The following is a 20239-nucleotide window of genomic DNA, read 5'->3' on the forward strand; positions in this document are numbered from 1 at the left end:
ACTGTCACTAGATTGAGCTACGTGATTGGCTGTTCACAATAAACGCCTTTTCTAATGCCTTTTCTATTTTTAAGAACTACCAAATATTGATATTACAAAATGGAATAACAAAAATGACATAAATCGTGGACGAAGATTTGATATTAAGTTATTTATATATTTCTTTATTAATTTTAATAATAAATACAGGATCTACAAAAATAAATAATACTGAAGATCATTTTCAGTTTCAATTATTGAGATTATGAGTACACAAAAAACTGAAGGCTTTTTTGTGACGCACAGGTCTTCGAGGACATTATTTTTTATATGGTAGATTTTTTCTACATCTCAAAACAAAAAGGTGTATTTTATAAACTATACACCATAATATGCTACGAATTTCATTTTATTCATCCACAATTGTGTATGTCTACATATCATAGCTTGTTTTATATTATTTCTGCACAATTTTGATAGAACCTACCATGGACATTTCTGGATGTTAGAATGTACAATTATTTTTGATATTACCCCATGATATCTTAAGTCCCGCATCGATCCAAAGCTATAGGCTAGCCTCGCCGGTGTGGAGTAGGCGTATCGAGATAGCCACATTAAAGAAAATGCGCCAATTACCTACACTACTTCGCAGGTACAGAAATAATTAAAATGAAGATAGTGATCTTAGAATCAATGTATCTTTGGAATCTCTTTGATATTTTTGATAAAACTTGCCAACTTGCCACTTTAATCTCGAATATCTTTGGAAGCGCATCCTGGATCGATGGGGACATCTGTTATTTTATTCATAATGGTGAACACAAGTTCTCCACCATAAATTCAGTTGTGTGCGAATTTGTGTTATTTTTCAGCACCATTGTTATGTTTAAATTGATTGAGCTAGATGACAGTCAAACAACTGTATTCCATTTGATTAGGTCCTTAACTAAAGATTTGAATACGAATTTTTATTTAAAAACTTACTTTACTGTAAATGCTTCGACTTTTTTAAAAATAATAAAATGGTTTTGTGATGTTTATTGGTTTGAGGTATATTATTACTGCAGTCGATAAGATCGTCGTGCCTTATGCCGAATGTTAACTTAAGTAAAACATCAAAAAGTACTTTATGTTAGGATTTCCCACAGTCAGTTGAAGCATTCACTTTAAAAAAAGAAAAAAAATGGCCAAGAGCGTGTAGGGCCACGCTCTTGGCCATTGGGTTCCGTAGTTGCCCAAGTGTAGACCATACTCAGAAAATATCTTAACAGTTTGAAGTAGCACAAGTTACAGCGACATCTCTCGGAATTTCCCGAATGGTTACTAACTTTTCAAAATTAGATTGATTTAACGTTGGGTTTTCGGTGGTAATTTTAATCATTATTTTTTTATTTTTTGTTCAATTTTTCAAAAACTGTTCAATCAATCGATTTCAAAATTTTGTTTATTTTTCATATTTTTTAAACGTAGGTATGGTTCATAAGTTAGGGGATATATAGGGAAACCTACTTTCTTTACAACTTTCGGAGCGACTATTTCCGAAAATATTAATAGGTTATCAAAAAACTATTTTAGTAAATCCTTATTCATTTTAAAATAACTATCCAACGATATATCACACATTACTGACAGCCTGCTGCGGTACCGAAGCAGTGCGTTAGACGTATAGCGTACAGACGATACTCTTTCTTCATACAAAACGCACAGTGCGGCGTCGGTACGACGAACGCTCGACAACGGGACGGCAACGCCGTAAGCGTCACGTGGTGTCGTTTTTCGTCGGAGTCCATGGCATGGCATGATGTCATATTACGGGAATAAAAACGCACGGCAGTACCTAAAATACGCTTTCAATTTAGGCGTTTGGTGCCGGACTGCTACCGTACGGCGTCCGTCAGCAAGACGTTACCGGCCGCACGTTAAGCGTGCGTCAGCGGTCCGACACGAAACGCATAAATTCAAAGCGCCCTAAGGGTTACTTTACAGTTTACTACGGAACCCTAGTAAAATACGACCAAAAGTCAATTAGAATACAGTAATAACAATAATGTCTCAATCAATTGAATCAGTAGATACCTACTAGTTTATTGGATTAATGTGTATTTTATTTTTGTAAATGTTCCTATCATTATTACCTATGGAATCACCTTCAAGGTTTTCATACTCGTGTGCTTTTAGTTAAATCCCTACTCAAATGGAGTATACTAGTTTGTTCAACATTCGGACGCTGAACTAAAAGGCGCCGCCAAATACTTAATTAAATTCAATAACGTATTTATGTTAGATTTATTACCTAATGCTAATGCTCTAAGCATCTCAACGACTCAAATAAGTATAAAACTAAACAAGTGACTAAATGGTGTGGTTCAATCAAAGGGCTAGTTGTTTGATTGAACCGCTATTTCAACCAGTTGGCTGCCACATAGCAGATAAGACAAGGGATGTATAATATAAGCATGGTACCTATTTATGCATATATCCTACCATGTACCTATGGTGGCCCAAAGAGAAATGCATTTTTGGAACTATCTTGACGCTGAGTGTGTAAAGACTCATCATGACTCATATGGCAACACAAATACTATAGTTCGGCCATTCAGAGAATGCGTTCCTGACACGTCGCGATTGAACTGACTGAATTATAACATTCATTGATTATTGATATAATAATGTTGTTTTAATGCTCCTCAATTGTTAAAACGGTAAACAACCAGCAAAAATATTTTTATCGTAACTGCAACGCCATTGCAAAGTTACGTCGTCAGTTCAATCGCGACGTGTCAGGAACGCATTCTCTGAATGGCCGAACTATAGCTGTTTGATTTGCATTGTTTGGAAATGTAGAAAAGTACATTTGTATCGGGGTCACCCAGTGTCCCACTGTCATGTTTGTATTTGTGGCTGTACTAAAAAAATATTTGATAATTGCTTAATGACTGAAACTTGACATGCTTATAATTATAAGTTGTAATTGAATGGAACATTCCGAGATTGAACGTTTTAAGAAAATAATATATTAATGGGCCGCGGACCGTGGGTAGGTACTATCGACTAATGACATGTACAACCCATTTTGTGGCAAAATCGTTTAATTTTGCCAAAACAATAGACTCCTTTACAGTGAATACTGAATTTAGACCTTATTGCATTAGACTGTCTCGAAAAAAAATTGAATGATGGGTCCATGTACTAGTAGTATAGTACCTACGTATGATGAATACTTAAATGTATTGTATCTTACGATTAAGGAATTCTAAATGTATTGAAATTAATTATTTGCAAAAATACTAGTGCAGCGTTTTTCAAATAATTAGAAATGCAAACGTATAATAAAAATGAAGCATTCTTGGTACCTAATCGGGCAAAAATGTTATCTTCTATAAGTATGGGTTTCGAAGATGATTTATCACTTAGCAGACATCAAATCGGGTGTGTCAAACCTAATTACCTACATTAAATCAGCAAAGTAGGACATAGCAGCATCTAACAATAAGAACCTACAGGAGAATGAAATAACTCTTTTATTGTTTAGTTATTCTGATGGAATATTATTATTAGTTACCGTGTATAAATTTTGTCTCCTAGGTTGACCCAAGTGTCTTCAGAAACGTCATAAACCGTGACAGTACCTATTCCGTAATTTTTACACAAGCCGATTTTCTGCGCGACGGCGCCGGCACTCGGATCCCACGGCGGTGTCGCGCGGTACAGGTACGAGCAGCAACAAGCCGTTGACAACTGCCAGTCAAAACCGTCTTTCGCCTTTATAATTTTGGATTTAGAACACGGTATGTCGGCTCTACTTTGCTAAACATGAGTAGTTTCAATCGATTCGAGTTATTGGTCCATACTGATACATTTTCGGGTTATTGGTCCATACTCTTTGGCGCTATGTTAGTCTTAAATGTAATATTTCGCGCACATTTTTATTTTGTTGACTTTGTTAGAAAAATGCATTAGGTATGTTTGTATTAATCGTAATGTGAATAGGTTTGACACACTTTGTATAATTTACCATAAAATGGATCTTGGGTGGTAATAGTAAGTAATAAAGTCACAATCTTTGATTATTTTTCTTTAAAAATATTTAAGTTTTTTTTTTTTTGCTTAAATGACGGCATTTATACACGAAGACTGCATGTAGATTGAACATTCGATCAAAAGAAGATCCTCTTCCTCCAAAAGCTACTCAATCTTCGATTCAATCGTTCTCTGCCTTCGGTAAACTTCAATCATTTCCATAGACTGATTTTACACCCGTCAGAGAAGAGGACGAGACGACTATTGATCGAGTGTCCAATCGAAGTGAGCACGGGCAAACTGAAGCCGTGTTCGTCGATGCCTGAGAATTAACTTTGGATCATTAGAGGTTTTAAAGGAATGCAATAATCGGCTTTCTGGAAGTCTTCGTCGTATAGTATACTCATTCACAGCTACACTGTGAACATGACGCAGTTGCTGTTGAACCTCAACACCAGTCAAATGTCGATTTATTAAACATGTAGGTAGACACCATAAATCAATCAATTCGTTCTGAAGTAGTCTTATTTCTTCCCGAAACTGATTGTCTGTTGAAGTCCCCAGTCTCTTAGAATCTTCGGTACACTCGTCTTACTTAGGTGAAGACGTCTAGCCACAACGCGCTGACTCAATCCAGCCTAGATGAGAGCTACAACTTGAGCGCACGCAGACTGAGTACCTAGTATGTTTTTTACATCAGAATAAGAATATTTAAACCTAAGGTACCTAAATGGTCACTAAATCAATACAATTAATGAATGAACAATAAATTGGTTGGTTAGCTTTTAACAAACTGCAATGTGACTCAGATTGTGTAATTAATAATCAGAAATAAGGGTGTTCGAATAAACTAGTCAATATCATCCACAATATCCCGTTTATTGAAGTGTAGCTTATGTACAAATAAAGTTTCTGAAACAAACCTTCAATTATTAACATTAGTTTTTTTTTGTCGCACCTTAATTTTTAGGGTTCCGTACCCAAAGGGTAAAACGGGACCCTATTGTTTTCGTTCCTTTGTCCATCAGTCCGTCCGTCTGTCACCAGGATGTATCTCATGAACCGTGATAGAGAGTTGAAATTTTCACAGATGATGTACATATTTCTGTTGCCACTATAACAATAAATAAGTACTGAGAACTAGAATAACATAAATATTTTGGGGGCTCCCATACAACAAACATGATTGTTTTGTCCGTTTTATAAATAATGGTACGGAACCCTTCGTGCGCGCGTCCGACTCGCACTTGGCCGGTTTTTATACATTGTGTTCTGAAGGATAGCGTGCGGGCTGGTCGATTATTTTGCACGCAAGTCTATTTTGATCAGTTCTATCAATATTATGTTTACAGGATAGCGTAAAAAATAAAAATGAATTGTTGTTCGTTAGTCTGATTAAAACTCGAGAACGGCTGGGCCGATTGAGCCGATTTTGGTTTTAAAATGTTTGTAGAGGTCCAGGGTCCCGATTCTCTTAATTTTACTTAAGCGACATACGATTCACGTTCGACTCGATTCGACTGAGATCCAATCCCGACTCGATTACGATTGAAGCATGTGTGGTATTCCGCTATTTTTTCTTTGAAATAAACGTTTTTATCCTTTTCTGTCAATCAATAATGAATCATTTTGTCTGCAAATGATTGACGATTGCAATATAATTGTAGAGCAAACTAACGTATAGACCAAAATAGCAGACTAATCGCAAACCAATCGTATGTCGTTGGGATACGATTGGTCTTAGGGTGCGTCCACATCTGGCGAATGCGCCGCGAATGCGCAGCACGCGAGCCGATCGCGAGCTGCGCGCGTGCAGTCACTGCAATAGTTCGGTGCGCCTCTTTAGCGCAACTCACGCAAGGCTCGTATAGAGCGCGCGAGCGGCGCGCGATCTGCGCGCAATCAGTTCTCGCCCTTACAGTTCCGTATATTGGCTCAGTGCTATCGAAGATGGCAGACGTCGCGCGCCGCCTGCGCGCCGCTTGCGTGCGGCGCTTAGGTCGCGCGCGAGCTGCGCGCGTGCGGCGCAGAAGCGGCGCACGAACAAGAATGCACGCGCGCAGCTCGCGGACAGCTCGCGATCGGCTCGCGTGCTGCGCATTCGCGGCGCATTCGCCAGATGTGGACGCACCCTTATATTAGTAGCAGAATGCCCGATATGGTTAAAACTGCTATTGCGATCATATTGCGATTCGATTTCTATTCGTTTTGACATTATTAACTTAGGAGAATCGGGCCCCTGCACGGCGGCAGCAGCGGCGGGCGGTGGGCGTAATGAAGTCCTCAAAATGTGCTAAAAATGATGATATTATAGAAACACTATATCCCTTCTTTTAAAACAAGACATTTATTACTATGCGACAAGGAGGGCATCCGTATAAAAATCGGTAAGTATTTAAATTCCGTGAGTGAAGATTCAGTGTTGTTGAAAGATGTAAAATTTTGTTTGTTTTGACCTTGTAGGAATCTCTGGATGTAGTCAATCGATTTAGTAAATTAGTTTATTAATAGAAAGTTTCATCTTCATCTTGGTACGGAATGGAACAGGAAGCGGATGAAACCGTGGGAAGCAGCTATGATCTATATTTCTATCAGCTTTGAGTCTGGCAAACGTGTCATTTGTAAATCTACTCAAATTTTACTGATTGTATTTTTGGCATCAGTACCAATTACTAAACAAATGATGTACCTATTTAATGGATTTTTGTTAATACATACTTACTACATATTAAAAAAAAACTCAATCAAACACCGTGTTTATGCGCACAAACGTTTTGACTTCACACGATGTAGAAATCGAACCTGAAAACTATTTCACCAACTATTCCGAGTGTTGAAAGTTAACGTTCTCGATACTGACATTAATATACAACTTACGTAGAATTTACTTTTCGAACTGTTTATTTAACACTTACAGCTGTCATCGACTTTTGGTCGCAGGTATTACAAATGCGGTCACAATCACGAGATAACCACTGGGCTGGCTGGGTAATACAAAACTTTAGACATTCGATGTTATTTATTATGTAAGTCTGTCATAGTTGCGCGTGTAGTGATTTAAATATATTGTATAATAGCTTAGGTAAATCTAGGTCATAATACATAATATTGCAACTGTTAATGCAGATAACAGAGTATTCTACACATCAATAAGCTTACCAGAGCAACAGTTACAGGGATAAAAATTTTTGAATTCTATATTTTTCTTATTGATATCTATTAATGAATTATTTTTAAGACTGTCTAATAATGACATAACATTTTCCATATCGATTCGCTTTGACTCATTTTCAAAATAAAATGATAATTCTTTATCTACTGCAAACCGAGACAAAAGTCCACTCAGTTCTTCCAATTGATTCTTAAGTTTTCCACATTCTTCTTGGAAAATCTTTAACTGAGCACTTCTTTCTTCATCTCGTCTTTTGAGCAAACTCCGTTGCTGTTGGTATAGTGCCACATATTCACAAATTGTATCTGTTTCATTCTGAAGTTGTAAAATGATATGTTCCAGTCTGTGCTTCTCATCAGATAAATCAGCAACTTCACCCATTATTTTTAAGAAACGTTCCTGAAGCTTTGTCATTGCATCTGCTCTCTGGAGAATATTGCGCTTATTTTCTTTAAAATCATCAGTTAAAGGTTTGCTTTCTAATTCCGAAGTTTCAACAGACTCTTCTACGACGTCATTGTTTATTTCCGAATTAGGTTCAACATCTGTAACTGTACTAATATCATTGCTTTCCAGATTAGTCAATTTTTCACACTGTTTTTCGATAGTTCTATAATTTGCTTGTAATCTTATCATTTCTTCATCCTTGGCCTTCAATTTAATTTGCATGTCTTTTGCCTTTTCTTCCACTTCAGATAATTTAATCGTAAGTTCCCGGTTTAAATATTTTTCAGCTGTTACCTTTTCTGTTAATTCCAGTTTGTCTTTACTCTGAAACGTTAGTATAAAATTTACTTTAAGATATAATTTCAAAAAGCTTGAAAAACACATTGTTACAAATGGTAGGGGCAGGGACATGAGATTAAATTTTGAGAAGGAAGAATCTACTGGATTGTCTTGGTTTTATGCAGCATTTTATTGTGATATCCTAATACAGGGACTGGGAATCTTTATCAAATCCTGGCAATCTCGTCAATGCCACTCTCATGGTCCACACGGGTGTGAGTGGGACGTGGCTGTCAACAGCGTTCTATAGCATTAACCTAAAAGGGAACGGAAAGTAGAACACAAAATGTTCACTCAGGACTGACAGTCCTGTCAGCATCACTGTTACGTTGTTGTCGGATAAAATGTTGTTAAGTAACACGGACTTTATTTATGTGAGTGTTCGACACATTTTTCGGAGAATGTTCGTTTCGTAGATGTATGATCTAGAAACTGTACGAAACTTTCGCAGTTTCTAATGTAGACCAATCGCAACTGCGACCAAGTTTTCTATTTAATACTCGCGAATTTACCTTAACATTTTAGCTTAGGTCATTGACCATCGGGAGTTACCAGAATCTTAACTAGCGACCCGCTCCGGCTTCGCATGGGATAAGGGTATTTCCTCACTATTTAATGTATGTTATTATACATTTAAACCTTCCTCTTTAATCACTCTACCTATTAAAAAAACAGCATGAAAATCGGTTGCGTAGTTTTGAAGATTTAAGCGTACTAAGGGACATAGGGACAGAAAAAGCGGTTTTGTTTTATCCTATGTAGTGATTATGGACTCAGGCGTTACTCTGTGGAAATCCATGACATAGAATGTTACGAAAAATATGTAGCGTTAATTCCGCGAGACAATAAATCGATGCTGGAGCGCCCGAACATCTCCTGAAGATGCGCAGTGGAAGGGTAAAACACGTGTCGAGTAGGTATAGGTTTGGTTGCTTGGCAACAGTCTCCTTTGCGCATGCATTTGTTTACTAGTTTGCTCTACAAGTTCCAGAACTGTTCAACCGATTTGAAAGATTATTTCGCTGTTGGAAAGCTACACTATTCCCGAGTAACATTAAACATAGGATATATTTTATTCCCGTACGAGAAGAAGTTCCCCATGGAGGCGGGTGAATCCGCGGCAAAACAGCTAGTAAATTAATAAAAACAAATACCATTTTCACAAAAGCATCCTCCAAGTCCTGCATGTCTTGCTTTAATTTCTTGTTTTGTTCAGTAGCTCTTTGTGCAGCCACTTTGTCACTCGTCATATCAGCATTTAGTTTAGATATACTGATGTTGTCATGATGACATCCTTCTGCTTTAACGTCAGACAATTGTTGAATTTTAGCAACACTCTCAGTATATTGAGTTTGAAGTGTTTCATATTTGCTCCGTAATTCATTTAGGTCATCCTAGAACAAAAAAAATCAAATGATGTGAAAATATTAATAAAACATGAAAAGTAAATACGTAGTTCCACTACAATTCCACTACCTTACCCCTAGAGACAGATTTGAAAGGTAATCATAGACTTGTTTGCAATGTATTGGCCAACAATAACTGTCAATGGTGTTCAGATTCAGTAAATTTTATTGACATATGTTAGGTACACCACCTAGATTAGCAAGCATTGTTTTCTATACTAATATTATAAAGAGGAAAACTTTGTTTGTTTGGTTATAATGGATAAACTCAAAAACTACTGGACCGATTTTAAATATTCTTTCACCATTAGAAAGCTATATTATCTGCGAATAACATAGGCTATATTTTATCCCGGTGCGGGCAGTAGCTCCCACGGGACGCGGGTGAAACGGCTATCAAGAATATAGAGAGAAGGAAACGTAAGAATATTGTTTTTTTTTTAAAGCTCTCTCAGTAAGTCGCGATTTCCCATATTATAAAAAGCTCGAATTGACCGTTTCTGAAGTATGAAAACAGAATCTACGTCAGCCGCTGCCCCCACAACAAAATTCCAAAAGAGATTAGACTGTGAAAGTAGGCGAAATGTACAAGCCATGCCGTTGCTACATCTGTAAGTTGCCTTATGTTTCGTAATTTTGAATCTATAGTTATGCCCAAGAAAACGGTTTCATTAATTAAACCTAAAGAGTAGCCAGGCAATCATCTACATGCACATGGCTAGATTATTTTCTATTAATTTTAAAAATAAGGGAAGTGTCATGTGCAAATAGAATTACATCTGCCATGTCAGACATCATATACAGGTGATCATTTACATATGCGATAAACAAAAAATGGACCCAGTATTGAACCTTGAGGCACCGGAGGCAGGCCCATTTTAACTAATGACCCTGAAGATGTTGATCCGTTTATGTCAACTTTTTTCTGTCTGTCTGACAAATAGGATAAGACAATTTTGAGTGCTTAACCACGAACTCCGTAAGGTTTAGTTTACAAATAAGAGTTTTGTGATCCACACAATCTAATGCCTTGGAAAGGTCATACCTAAGGTCGGACTCCAGGATATGAGTCACTAGACTGGCACCTGCGTCTCTGCATGCGTTCCCTTTGCCAAACACCAAACCAAACAGGTCTTCATGGAATATTATGTGATTGAAGTGTCTGGACATCTGATCTAGCACGATAAGTACAAAAATTTTACTTATCCCAGGAAGAACAGAGATCTTTCTATAATTTGAAGGGTTTTTCTTGCAACCTTTTACTGTGCTTCATGAGGTCAGGGAAAATACCACTATCAATGCAAAGGTTAAAAATGATAATATGGGGGCGATGCAGACTTAATGGAAATAAAGGCTTTCACAGAACCCGTTACCTCATACAGAGCAGTCACACTATGCAACTATATCTATAACAACTAAATCTTGTAATAAGTCTATTTACATTAACATTATTTGATATTTACCTGAGTTGTTTTTAAATTATCTTGCAATTGATTTATTGTACTAGTATTACAATCTATTTCATATGTCTTTTTATTTATGTTGTAATTTTGTATCCTTATTTCCATATCACTTATCTGTTCAATTAAACTGTTTTCTCTATTAGATAAACTTTCAACTTCTCTTGTAAGCTCCTCATTTTTTTTAATTACACACCTTAATTGCTCATTCAGTTCAGAAACATATTGTTCATAATGTTGGTTAATCTGATCTCGTTCTTTTTGCAATAAACCCAACTGTTGCTCTAAATTGGCATTTTTTTGTATAAGGGCATCTACTTTCTCACTGTTATTGGTTTTTCCACTTGGGGTATTAGCAGTTGAGCCATTTGTCAACTGTTGTAGCTGCAGGAGTACAACATCATATTGGTTCTGTAGATTATAAAGTTGATTATGAAGGGAATCACTTTCTGCTTCTTTAGCATTTAAAACCGTTTTGGTAAATTCTATTTGTTCAGACAAATTATTATTTTCTTCAGATAAAGTTAGCTTTACTGAATTAAGTTCATTGAGTTTCTCATCTTGTATCATAATTTTTTGCATAGCATTCAAATATTTGCCATTTAAATTTTTATTTTCAATTTCTAGCTCATTGAGTTTTTGGTTGCATATTTTGTAATCATCAATTATTAAAGCATGCTTCTGCTCAAGTTGGTCCAATTTTGTTTGCAATTGATGTACTTGTAACTCTAAATTTCTTTTGTTAGAAATAAAGAACTCTGTTACATCAACATTATCTGTGGGAGCTGTTGAATTGTCATCTGGAAAGATGGTATTTTTGCCAGTATTTATATTTTGTGATACTAAATGATTAGTTTTATTTTTATCAGTAATGTTGGAACTATCGTTGTCCAGTGCGTCTTGTATGCTTTGAGTAACTAATCCCTCATCAGGTTTAAATTCAGAACTTTCAATATTTAACATATCTCCTTTTCTAGAAATTGTATCATCTTTTTGTCCAGAAAACAATTTCTTTTCTTGATGGTCTTTCAGCTGAAAAATGAAAACTAATCAGTAGGTATCCTTTTCCTAAATAATAAAAGTCATAAAACAGATGTTAAACAGCAACTATTATTTGATATTCTGCTACAACTATACTATAAATATACTGCTTAACTACATTCAGGCAGCCTCTGATGTAACATAGGCATATCTTTTATAAAATATAAATAAGCTCATATTACTTGTAGGTTAGCTGGAATGCATTTCCTTCGAAATAAGCTTCCCTTAAACCTTTTTTCTTGCTTATTGGGGTGCAAGTGCAATCTATCTTTTAGCAAAGCATAATCTAAATACATAGTTTTTTCTAAACATTTAAATGGGTTTAAATTAAATGACAGGTCCGCAGTATATCATGGAACTCAATCGGAAAGTGTTCTTTTATTTTATAGATCTAGACTAAGACTAAGACGACCCTCTGACCGATCCTGGCTAGATATAAGTAGGTACCAGCGTTATAAACGACAGAAAAACTGATAAGGAAAATTAAATCACACAGTTCACCTTTTTCCGTGCTAACGCTAGCTTAGCTGCTCGATCTTCCATCATAAGTTTTTACGATACCGATATTAACCTAGATACTTTTAATGAAACAGGAACTTATTGCACTAGTAGATAAATTTAATAATTATTTCACTATTACGAACAATGTATGTTTTGTCAGTCGCTTCACCTGGCCACATAAACATTTTCTTTCGCAAATTGTGTCAGTGTCATACTAGTTACTGTCACGTTTTGTCACGTCCTCAATGAATGAAAAGCATAGATGTAATATATATATTATGTCTATGCGTCTTTCAAAGAGGGATTTTCTTTTTCTTTTTTTTTAATCTTTTCCTAGCTGATGACCAGATGGAGATGCGATGCGATACGATCTAAGAAGAACGTGAATGCAAGGAATGGAACGTACTTACAATCAACAATTTAAAGATGTAGAAAATAGGGAATAAAAATTGAATAAAAGGAGAAAAAAAGTCAGTCAGATTATTATCCGAATGCCCCTACAGATTTTAAAAACAATTTGTCCAGAAATCTGAATTTCTTGGGTCTCGGCCCAAAGGGGCTCGCCTCGGGGTGCAATGTCTCTTTTTAACGTGGCAAAGGGAAAGCGCGGGAAACCTGAACATTAATTTTTATATTGGATTAGATTAAGTTTTTGTATATGTATATTCTATCGTAATATTTTGTAGCTTAGTTATAGTGTTAGTGTTAATTCTATTTGGTAAGTTTTTTATTTAGTTTTTTTCTAACATGGAACCTCCGGATGATCCCGGAGGAACATTGCCGCCCGAAGTTGGGCATTATGTAACCAACTCCGGTGTCGTTAGTGGACACTGATAGCTCCGCCTTCAGTACTACTAATACAAAGAGAAAAAGGGTATCCACACGTAGCCTTTGCAAACAGTGTAATATGAGAAGGCGCAAAAATGGCGCGAAAACTCAGTCGGACTGCAGCTGTGGTGTAGTGGACATGGAGACTGATAGTGCGTCTGTTCCTATTGTTAGTTCGCATATTAGCTATATACCCAGTCAGCGCCGCGATTCTCCTAATTTTACTTAAGCGTCATACGATTCACGTTCGACTCGATTCGACTGAGATCCGATCCCGAGTCGATTACGATTGAAGCGTATGTGGCATTCCGCTATTTTTTCTTTGAAATAAACGTTTTTATCCTTTTCTGTCATTCAATAATGAATCATTTTGTCTGCAAATGATTTACGATTGCAAAATGATTGTACAGCAAACTACCGTATGGACCAAAATCACCAAAATAGCAGACCAATCGCACACCAATCAAATGTCAATCGAATGCGATTGGTCTTTTATTAGTAGCAGTCCAGGCCCGCCGCTAGCTGTTTGTCCGCCCGCGTGCAAAACTGATTATGCCGCCCTACGACTACATACGTTTTGACAAAAAATATATAAGGGGGGGGGGAGGGTAGATCCAGGGGATCCGGACCCTCCCCGCCCATTCATATCCATCTTACTTGTCCAACAGAAAAAAATATGTACATGCACCGCTCTGATTGCAGAAAGCCCACCTACTTTTGGATAAATAACTATTGCAATACATAAGATACATTACACATAACTTTTTATTTACTTGAAATGTTCAGAGTAACCTAAGCAGTCCTGGGTTAGCCCATAAGCAAACTAAGCAATTGCTTAGGGCATCAATGCAGGGGCCCGATTCTCCTAATTTTACTTAAGCGACCTTCGATTGACGTTCGACTCGATTCGACTGAGATCCAATCCCGACTCGATTACGATTGAAGCGTATGTGGCATTCCGCTATTTTTTCTTTGAAATAAGCCTTTTTATCCTTTTCTGTCATTCAATAATGAATCATTTTGTCTGCAAATGATTTACGATTGCAAAATGATTGTACAGCAAACTACCGTATAGACCAAAATCATCAAAATAGCAGACCAATCGCACACCAATCAAATGTCAATCGAATACGATTGGTCTTTTATTAGTAGCAGAATGCCCGATATGGTTAAAACTGCTATTACGATCATATTGCGATTCGATTTCTATTCGATTTTGACATTATTAACTTAGGAGAATCGGGGCCCAGTGTAATCATTACCCAAGTGACCCCTATGTCTTGAAAGATTGTGATTAACTTAAACTAACGCACTTAAATATCTATAACGATGTTTAAAGTCAGTAAAATATGTTACTTGGTGGGTTTCCCGTTGAAAACTTACAAGGCACATTTCATATGTAAGGAAGCGCGAGCGGAGCGAGCGCGAAAATTTTTTAGTCTAAGTACACAAAACAAATAAAAACCACTGTTAATTAACAAAGCTAAGTCAAAAAGTAAGATATGCACAGAAGTGAAGTGCAAAAGCCGCGAGCGAAGCGAGCGCGATTTTTTCCTTAGAGTTTTCATGAAGTAAACATATTATCATAAAAAGCCATAACGGACGTGCGCGAAAAATGTTTTTTCGGAATTGAATGCCTCAACAATTAAACAAAGATAAAATGCGATATCTGACATGGAGCCGCGAGCGCAGCGAGCGCGAATTTTTTTGGGGATGCAAAGGGTGAAACAGTCAAAATTGATAGGAGACGACCAAAGCTAGGGCGGCTTTTTCTGAAATTTTATTGGTTTAATTTTGCCGCCCCCTAAATAGCATTTGCCCCACGCTACGCCACTGGTTGATCTTAAATCGATTATAAGAATCTTTAATTTTGAAAATGTCCTTTCAACAGATGTACCTAATTGAAACCGGCAGTGTAAGTAATATTCTTAGCGCTATTGCTGAGTTCGGAAATATTGAAATCAAATAATTGGTAAAAATATATTGTATTTTTTAAATATTACGTGATAACTCGCTAGATTTGCCGCCCCCTAGGACGTGCCGCCCGCGTGCTGTGCACGCGCTGCACGCCCGCTTACGGCGGGCCTGGTAGCAGAATGCCCGATATGGTTAAAACTGCTATTGCGATTCGATTTCTACTCGATTTTGACATTATTAACTTAGGAGAATCGGGCCCCAGATTGGTATACAATTCTTCTGATGCGGCACCATTTCTTGTACATATACAGAGAGAGCAAACTGCTTCTTACGATAATACCTATTTAAACCCAATTTCATTTGGCAGGTTTTTAAGGAGAAATTCTTTTAGAGGTATAGTAAACGGAAGCTTAAAAAAAATTGTGTCGTCAATCGTCTGGTTGTATCCTTTACTACATACTTAGACGCCAACTCTTTTATTACCAATAGCTTATTAGAAAAAGAACATGTCAAAGCTTTCATTCCAACTTTCTCGGTGACCCGCATGGGCGTCGTTAGAGGCGTTCCCATGGAGTGGTCTGATGATGATGTCCTCGAAAATGTATCAGTCCCAATTGGTTGTGGAAAGATTTTAAAATTGAGGAAGATTAAACGCAAGTCTGTTGTAGATGGCAAACCTGAGTTTAAAAATAGTGAAACAGTAATATTGACTTTTGATGGTCAAGTTTTACTAAAGCGGGTGTATATGTGCTACGCTTCATTAGCTGTTGATTTATACATTTACCCTACAATCCAGTGCTATAATTGTTGTAGATGGCCATGTTAAAAGTCACTGTAGGTCTACTCCTAGAATGTTACAAATGTGGTCAAGGTCACTCTGGGGATGGGTGCACCATCTCTGAGGACAATCTGCATTGTTGTCTCTGCAAAGGTTTCCACGAGGCCACTAGTAAGAAATGTTTAGAGTATGAGAGGCAGAAAAACAAAGGAGTCTATGGCCAAATCCTGCATATCATATGCTGAAGCCTCAAAACTTCATCCTACAATTTCTAAATTATCTTATGCTGATGCTTTGCTTTCCTCTCCCACAGTTTCAAGCAATATAAATGCTTCTGTTCCTCAAGATTACTCTCCGACAAAAAAATAAAACATCTTATAAAAAAACTGTATTTAAGGTCTCTGCACACAGCGGGCGCGGCGCGGCGGGACGGGACGGCGACGCGACACAATGTACTAGATCGTCGCGTCGCGTCGCGCCGAGCGGGACGGCTCTGTGTGATGTCATCCGTAATTTCTAGTACATTACAACTGCTCAGTGTCGCGTCGCCGTCCCGTCCCGCCGCGCCGCGCCCGCTGTGTGCAGAGACCATTATTAAGCCACGTTCCCCCCCTCAGTTTTCAAAAGGTTATGATCAGCAATTCCATCAAGAACTCACTAGGGGCTAGGGGTCTGCCTCAACCAAAAGATGGTTGTGCTCTCATCCCCAGAGATGATCTATCATCAGCTTCAGTAAATGAGTTAATCATAGCACTAATTAAATCTTTAACCCAGACTCAACACCTCTCACCGACCATCGCTGCCACTGTAATTAATGCAGTTTCTGAAAAGAATATTCATAATGGAACACAAAACCAAGGCAATACAATGGAATTGTCGAAGCGTATTTAATAAAAAATCTGATATAATACATCTTGTCAATTATTTAAAACCTGTGAGAGGGAAAATAAATTCTAACATCAGTTTCTGTTATTCCTGAAAGCACTTTGATGGATGTAAATTAGGTTCAAAATTAAAAGACACGGAGTCAAAAGTTACAATTTTAATCAATTTATTATCATTTTTAACAAATCTTTTTAAACAATAGTTATTTATTCATTAAAACATTGCACGTCAATATTTTCGTTGTCACTTTAAAAAACAGAATTATTTCTAACATAAGTGCACGAGAATAATAATAAATTAGTAAGAATTTTAAGCTTTCATTCTCTTTCGCCCATTGACTCCAATAATAATACTCCATTCGAGTAGGCACTTATTTAAGGCGACCCTTAGACCTACAACAACATTAAGCAATATTACGATACAAATATTGTGCAATAAATATTTTCATCGCTAAAAATCATTGCGCAATCTTTAATATTTACCTACTCGAACAATACGTAATTGCTCGATTTAATTCACAGTCTAGGGAACGCCTAAAGATAAACATCTTGATATGACTTTTTATTTAAAGATTCAGTCTAAAAACAAATGGCGGTCATAATATCACTGTTCCTAAATACTAATAAAATATACTTAGTAACAGTTTCATCGACTATTGAATCATTATTTTAAATAGTAGGTAGTTTATTTGTGTAAAAAGTCCTAACAAGATTATTTACTATAGGCATCCCTTGGACCTGCAATAACATTGTGCAATATTGCAGTAAAAATATTGTGCTATAAGAAAAAAATGCCCCCAAAAATCATTACACAATTTTCGTAAATAACTTTGCAAGTCAATAAAGCCCAATACGTAACATTGCGCAATGAGGGTTTTCTAAAATGGCGTCCACCAGGTGGCAGCACCGAGTCGTCAGGTCCAGGTAACTGTCAAAGTGCTTATCTTTACTATGAATAGTGAACGATTTTAGTGTTTTTTTTTTTTATAATTAAAGCACTGCATTATTGTTTTACTATTGAGGTTGAGTAAATAAAAAAAACTAAATCATATTGTGTTAACAAATTTTTCAACAAGCTTTTCCTTAGTACCAGTGACTTTTGCACCCTCTCTCTTAGCTCAATTTTTAGTTCGGAAACCTTATTCTGACCGTAGTCCATAATAAAATCAATAACACTTCCAATATAACAGAATTTCAATAAACAATAAGTTCGGACCCTACAATTCCATACTATTTGACAGCTGTTTGGACCTGACGCATACGAAGCGCCGCCTGGCGGCAGAAAAAGTATCGAAAACCCTCATTAGATTGATCATCTAGCTAATGCGCCTAGTGGTGAATGCTTCGACTGGTGTGAGTGATTCGACGGGAAATTCAAATAAATGGTTTTAAGTAGAAATTAGATCAAATCTTATCATTCCCTTCAAGTATTTTTTTAAATTATAAAAGTTTATCGTAAGAGTTCATTTATTTTATTTAAACTTTCGGAGTTACTCAAAGAATGAAATATCGCCATTTTTTTAAATATCTTACCAAAGTCAGGTAACGATAGAAAAATATATAAAAAAAAATATACATTTTATTTTTAACTTCCTGCGTACAGTCGAGGCACTCACCTAAGTGCCTGCCTACTCTAACGGAGCAACTATGTGATGTAGGGTACCTCGTCCACTAGGAATGTTTTATTAGCTCAATAACTATTCTATTTCCGTTTTATTTCACAATTTTATTTACCCTGCCTGCCATACCTAATAGCTTAGAGGCAAGTAAGAGCGAAATCGCAAACCTATTTTAAAGTTAGAAAACCATGATCGAAAACATTTTTAGGGTTCCGTACCCAGAGTAAAACAGGATTCTATAAGTAAGACTTCGATGTCCATCTGTCATCAGGCTGTATCACAAGAACCGCGATAGCTAGAGAGTAAAAATATTCAGAAGCATTGATTAAGTCTAGGTTATTAAAAACATTAAATAGGTTGTTGTGATAAATTACTTTCCTCTACTCCATTTGAGTTGGCACTTAGGTGAGAAACACGCTAACTTAATTTGACCATTTGTGTATTAAACAAAAAATGTCCTCTTTATACGCATCGGTAATGACAAATTGGATTAATTGGATAACAATGTAATCACAATAGCAGTTTTAACCTTATCGGGCATTCTGCTACTAATATAAAACCAATCGTATTCCAATGACATTCGATTGGTTTGCGTTTTACTTATCTGCCATTTGGTACCTACTACTACCTATGGTAGTTTGCTCTACAATCATATTGCAAACGTAAATAATTTGCAGACAATACGATTTATTATTGAATCACAGAAACGGATAAAAACGTTTATTTAAAAGAAAAAATAGCGGAATGCCACGTCATACGCTTCAATCGTAATTGAGTTAGAATTGGATCTCAGTCGTATGTGAATCGTATGTCACTTAGGTAAGTAAAATCTGCAGAATCTAGTCCCAGTTAAGGTGCTAGAAGCAACATGGCGTTCGGGTTCCCTGTCAAATCTGGCCCACAAGATTGGTCTTGATTGATTGGTGATTCTTATTTTAAATGTGCGGGTTCCAAAGAAGGCCTATGAGGACGGAGATAGTAATGTTCCTCGTCCCCCGAACACCCGCATTTTGGCGCGCTACTTCCTAAGGAGATGTTGCGGTAGGTATGACATCTCCGCTAGCATGAACGTTTGTAAAAATATTTATAGTTTTCTATAACAGTTGCAGAAAACTTTTGTATAAATATTGCAATAAATAACATAATAGCGTTTTATTTAACAATTTAGAGCACCAGGTGATCGAAAAAAACACCTCTCGAAAATCGGTCTTACAATTACAAAACCCATTTTTTTTGTTTAAACTAAAAATTATACAAACCATAGTCTTCTGTGTAAACTGTCAAGACGAAAGTCTTGAGTTTTAAAACAGAAAAGTCGCACTCGCTTCGCGTGCATTTAGAAGCTATGTTCCCATGTTATTGCATTTGCCAATCAACAAAAAGTTATGTACGTTTGGGCTACATTTTACGTTTTTTTTTTAGTCCAAAAATATAAAAACAATCAGCACTCTCGTCTAACCCTGATTATATGACTCGCCATGGCCATACGAAAACGAGAGAAAAGGGATTTGAATTTATCGCGTAAGTATTTAGTATTGGGGAATACCTATGCATGGGACTTTGAAATAAAAACGATAAAATATATACCTGTTAATTTACTATCATATAAAATCAGACTACTTAGAATTAGTAATTTCCTTAGGAAGTAGGTACAAGACGCATTTTTAATACAATATAATATTGTATAAAAAAATATTCTGATTAATGAAAGAAAATTCTTGGGATGGTTGACAAAGTTTCATTATTAGCATCACATAATTTGACTTTTTACCTCGAAAAGTTATATCTAAATTTATATTTAGCACCGGTTTATTATTATATACAGGCTCAAAAAGTACTTGAATC

The 20239-nt window shown here is 36.5% G+C and overlaps 1 protein-coding gene across 1 annotated transcript; it reads right to left on the reverse strand.

Moving 5' to 3' along the window:
• Positions 1 to 6330: 6330 nt before the first annotated feature.
• On the reverse strand, positions 6331 to 12591 carry LOC124645720 (putative leucine-rich repeat-containing protein DDB_G0290503). The gene is made up of 4 exons (XM_047185587.1): positions 12369 to 12591; positions 10830 to 11858; positions 9115 to 9354; positions 6331 to 7945 (listed from the first exon to the last, which is right to left on the reverse strand). The coding sequence occupies exons 1-4, from the start codon at positions 12411 to 12413 to the stop codon at positions 7142 to 7144; spliced, it is 2118 nt and encodes a 705-aa protein (XP_047041543.1). The 5' UTR covers positions 12414 to 12591; the 3' UTR covers positions 6331 to 7141.
• Positions 12592 to 20239: the final 7648 nt, after the last annotated feature.

This window comes from Helicoverpa zea, chromosome 3 (genome assembly GCF_022581195.2).
Source record: "Helicoverpa zea isolate HzStark_Cry1AcR chromosome 3, ilHelZeax1.1, whole genome shotgun sequence".
NCBI classification, from domain to species: Eukaryota; Metazoa; Arthropoda; class Insecta; order Lepidoptera; family Noctuidae; genus Helicoverpa; species Helicoverpa zea.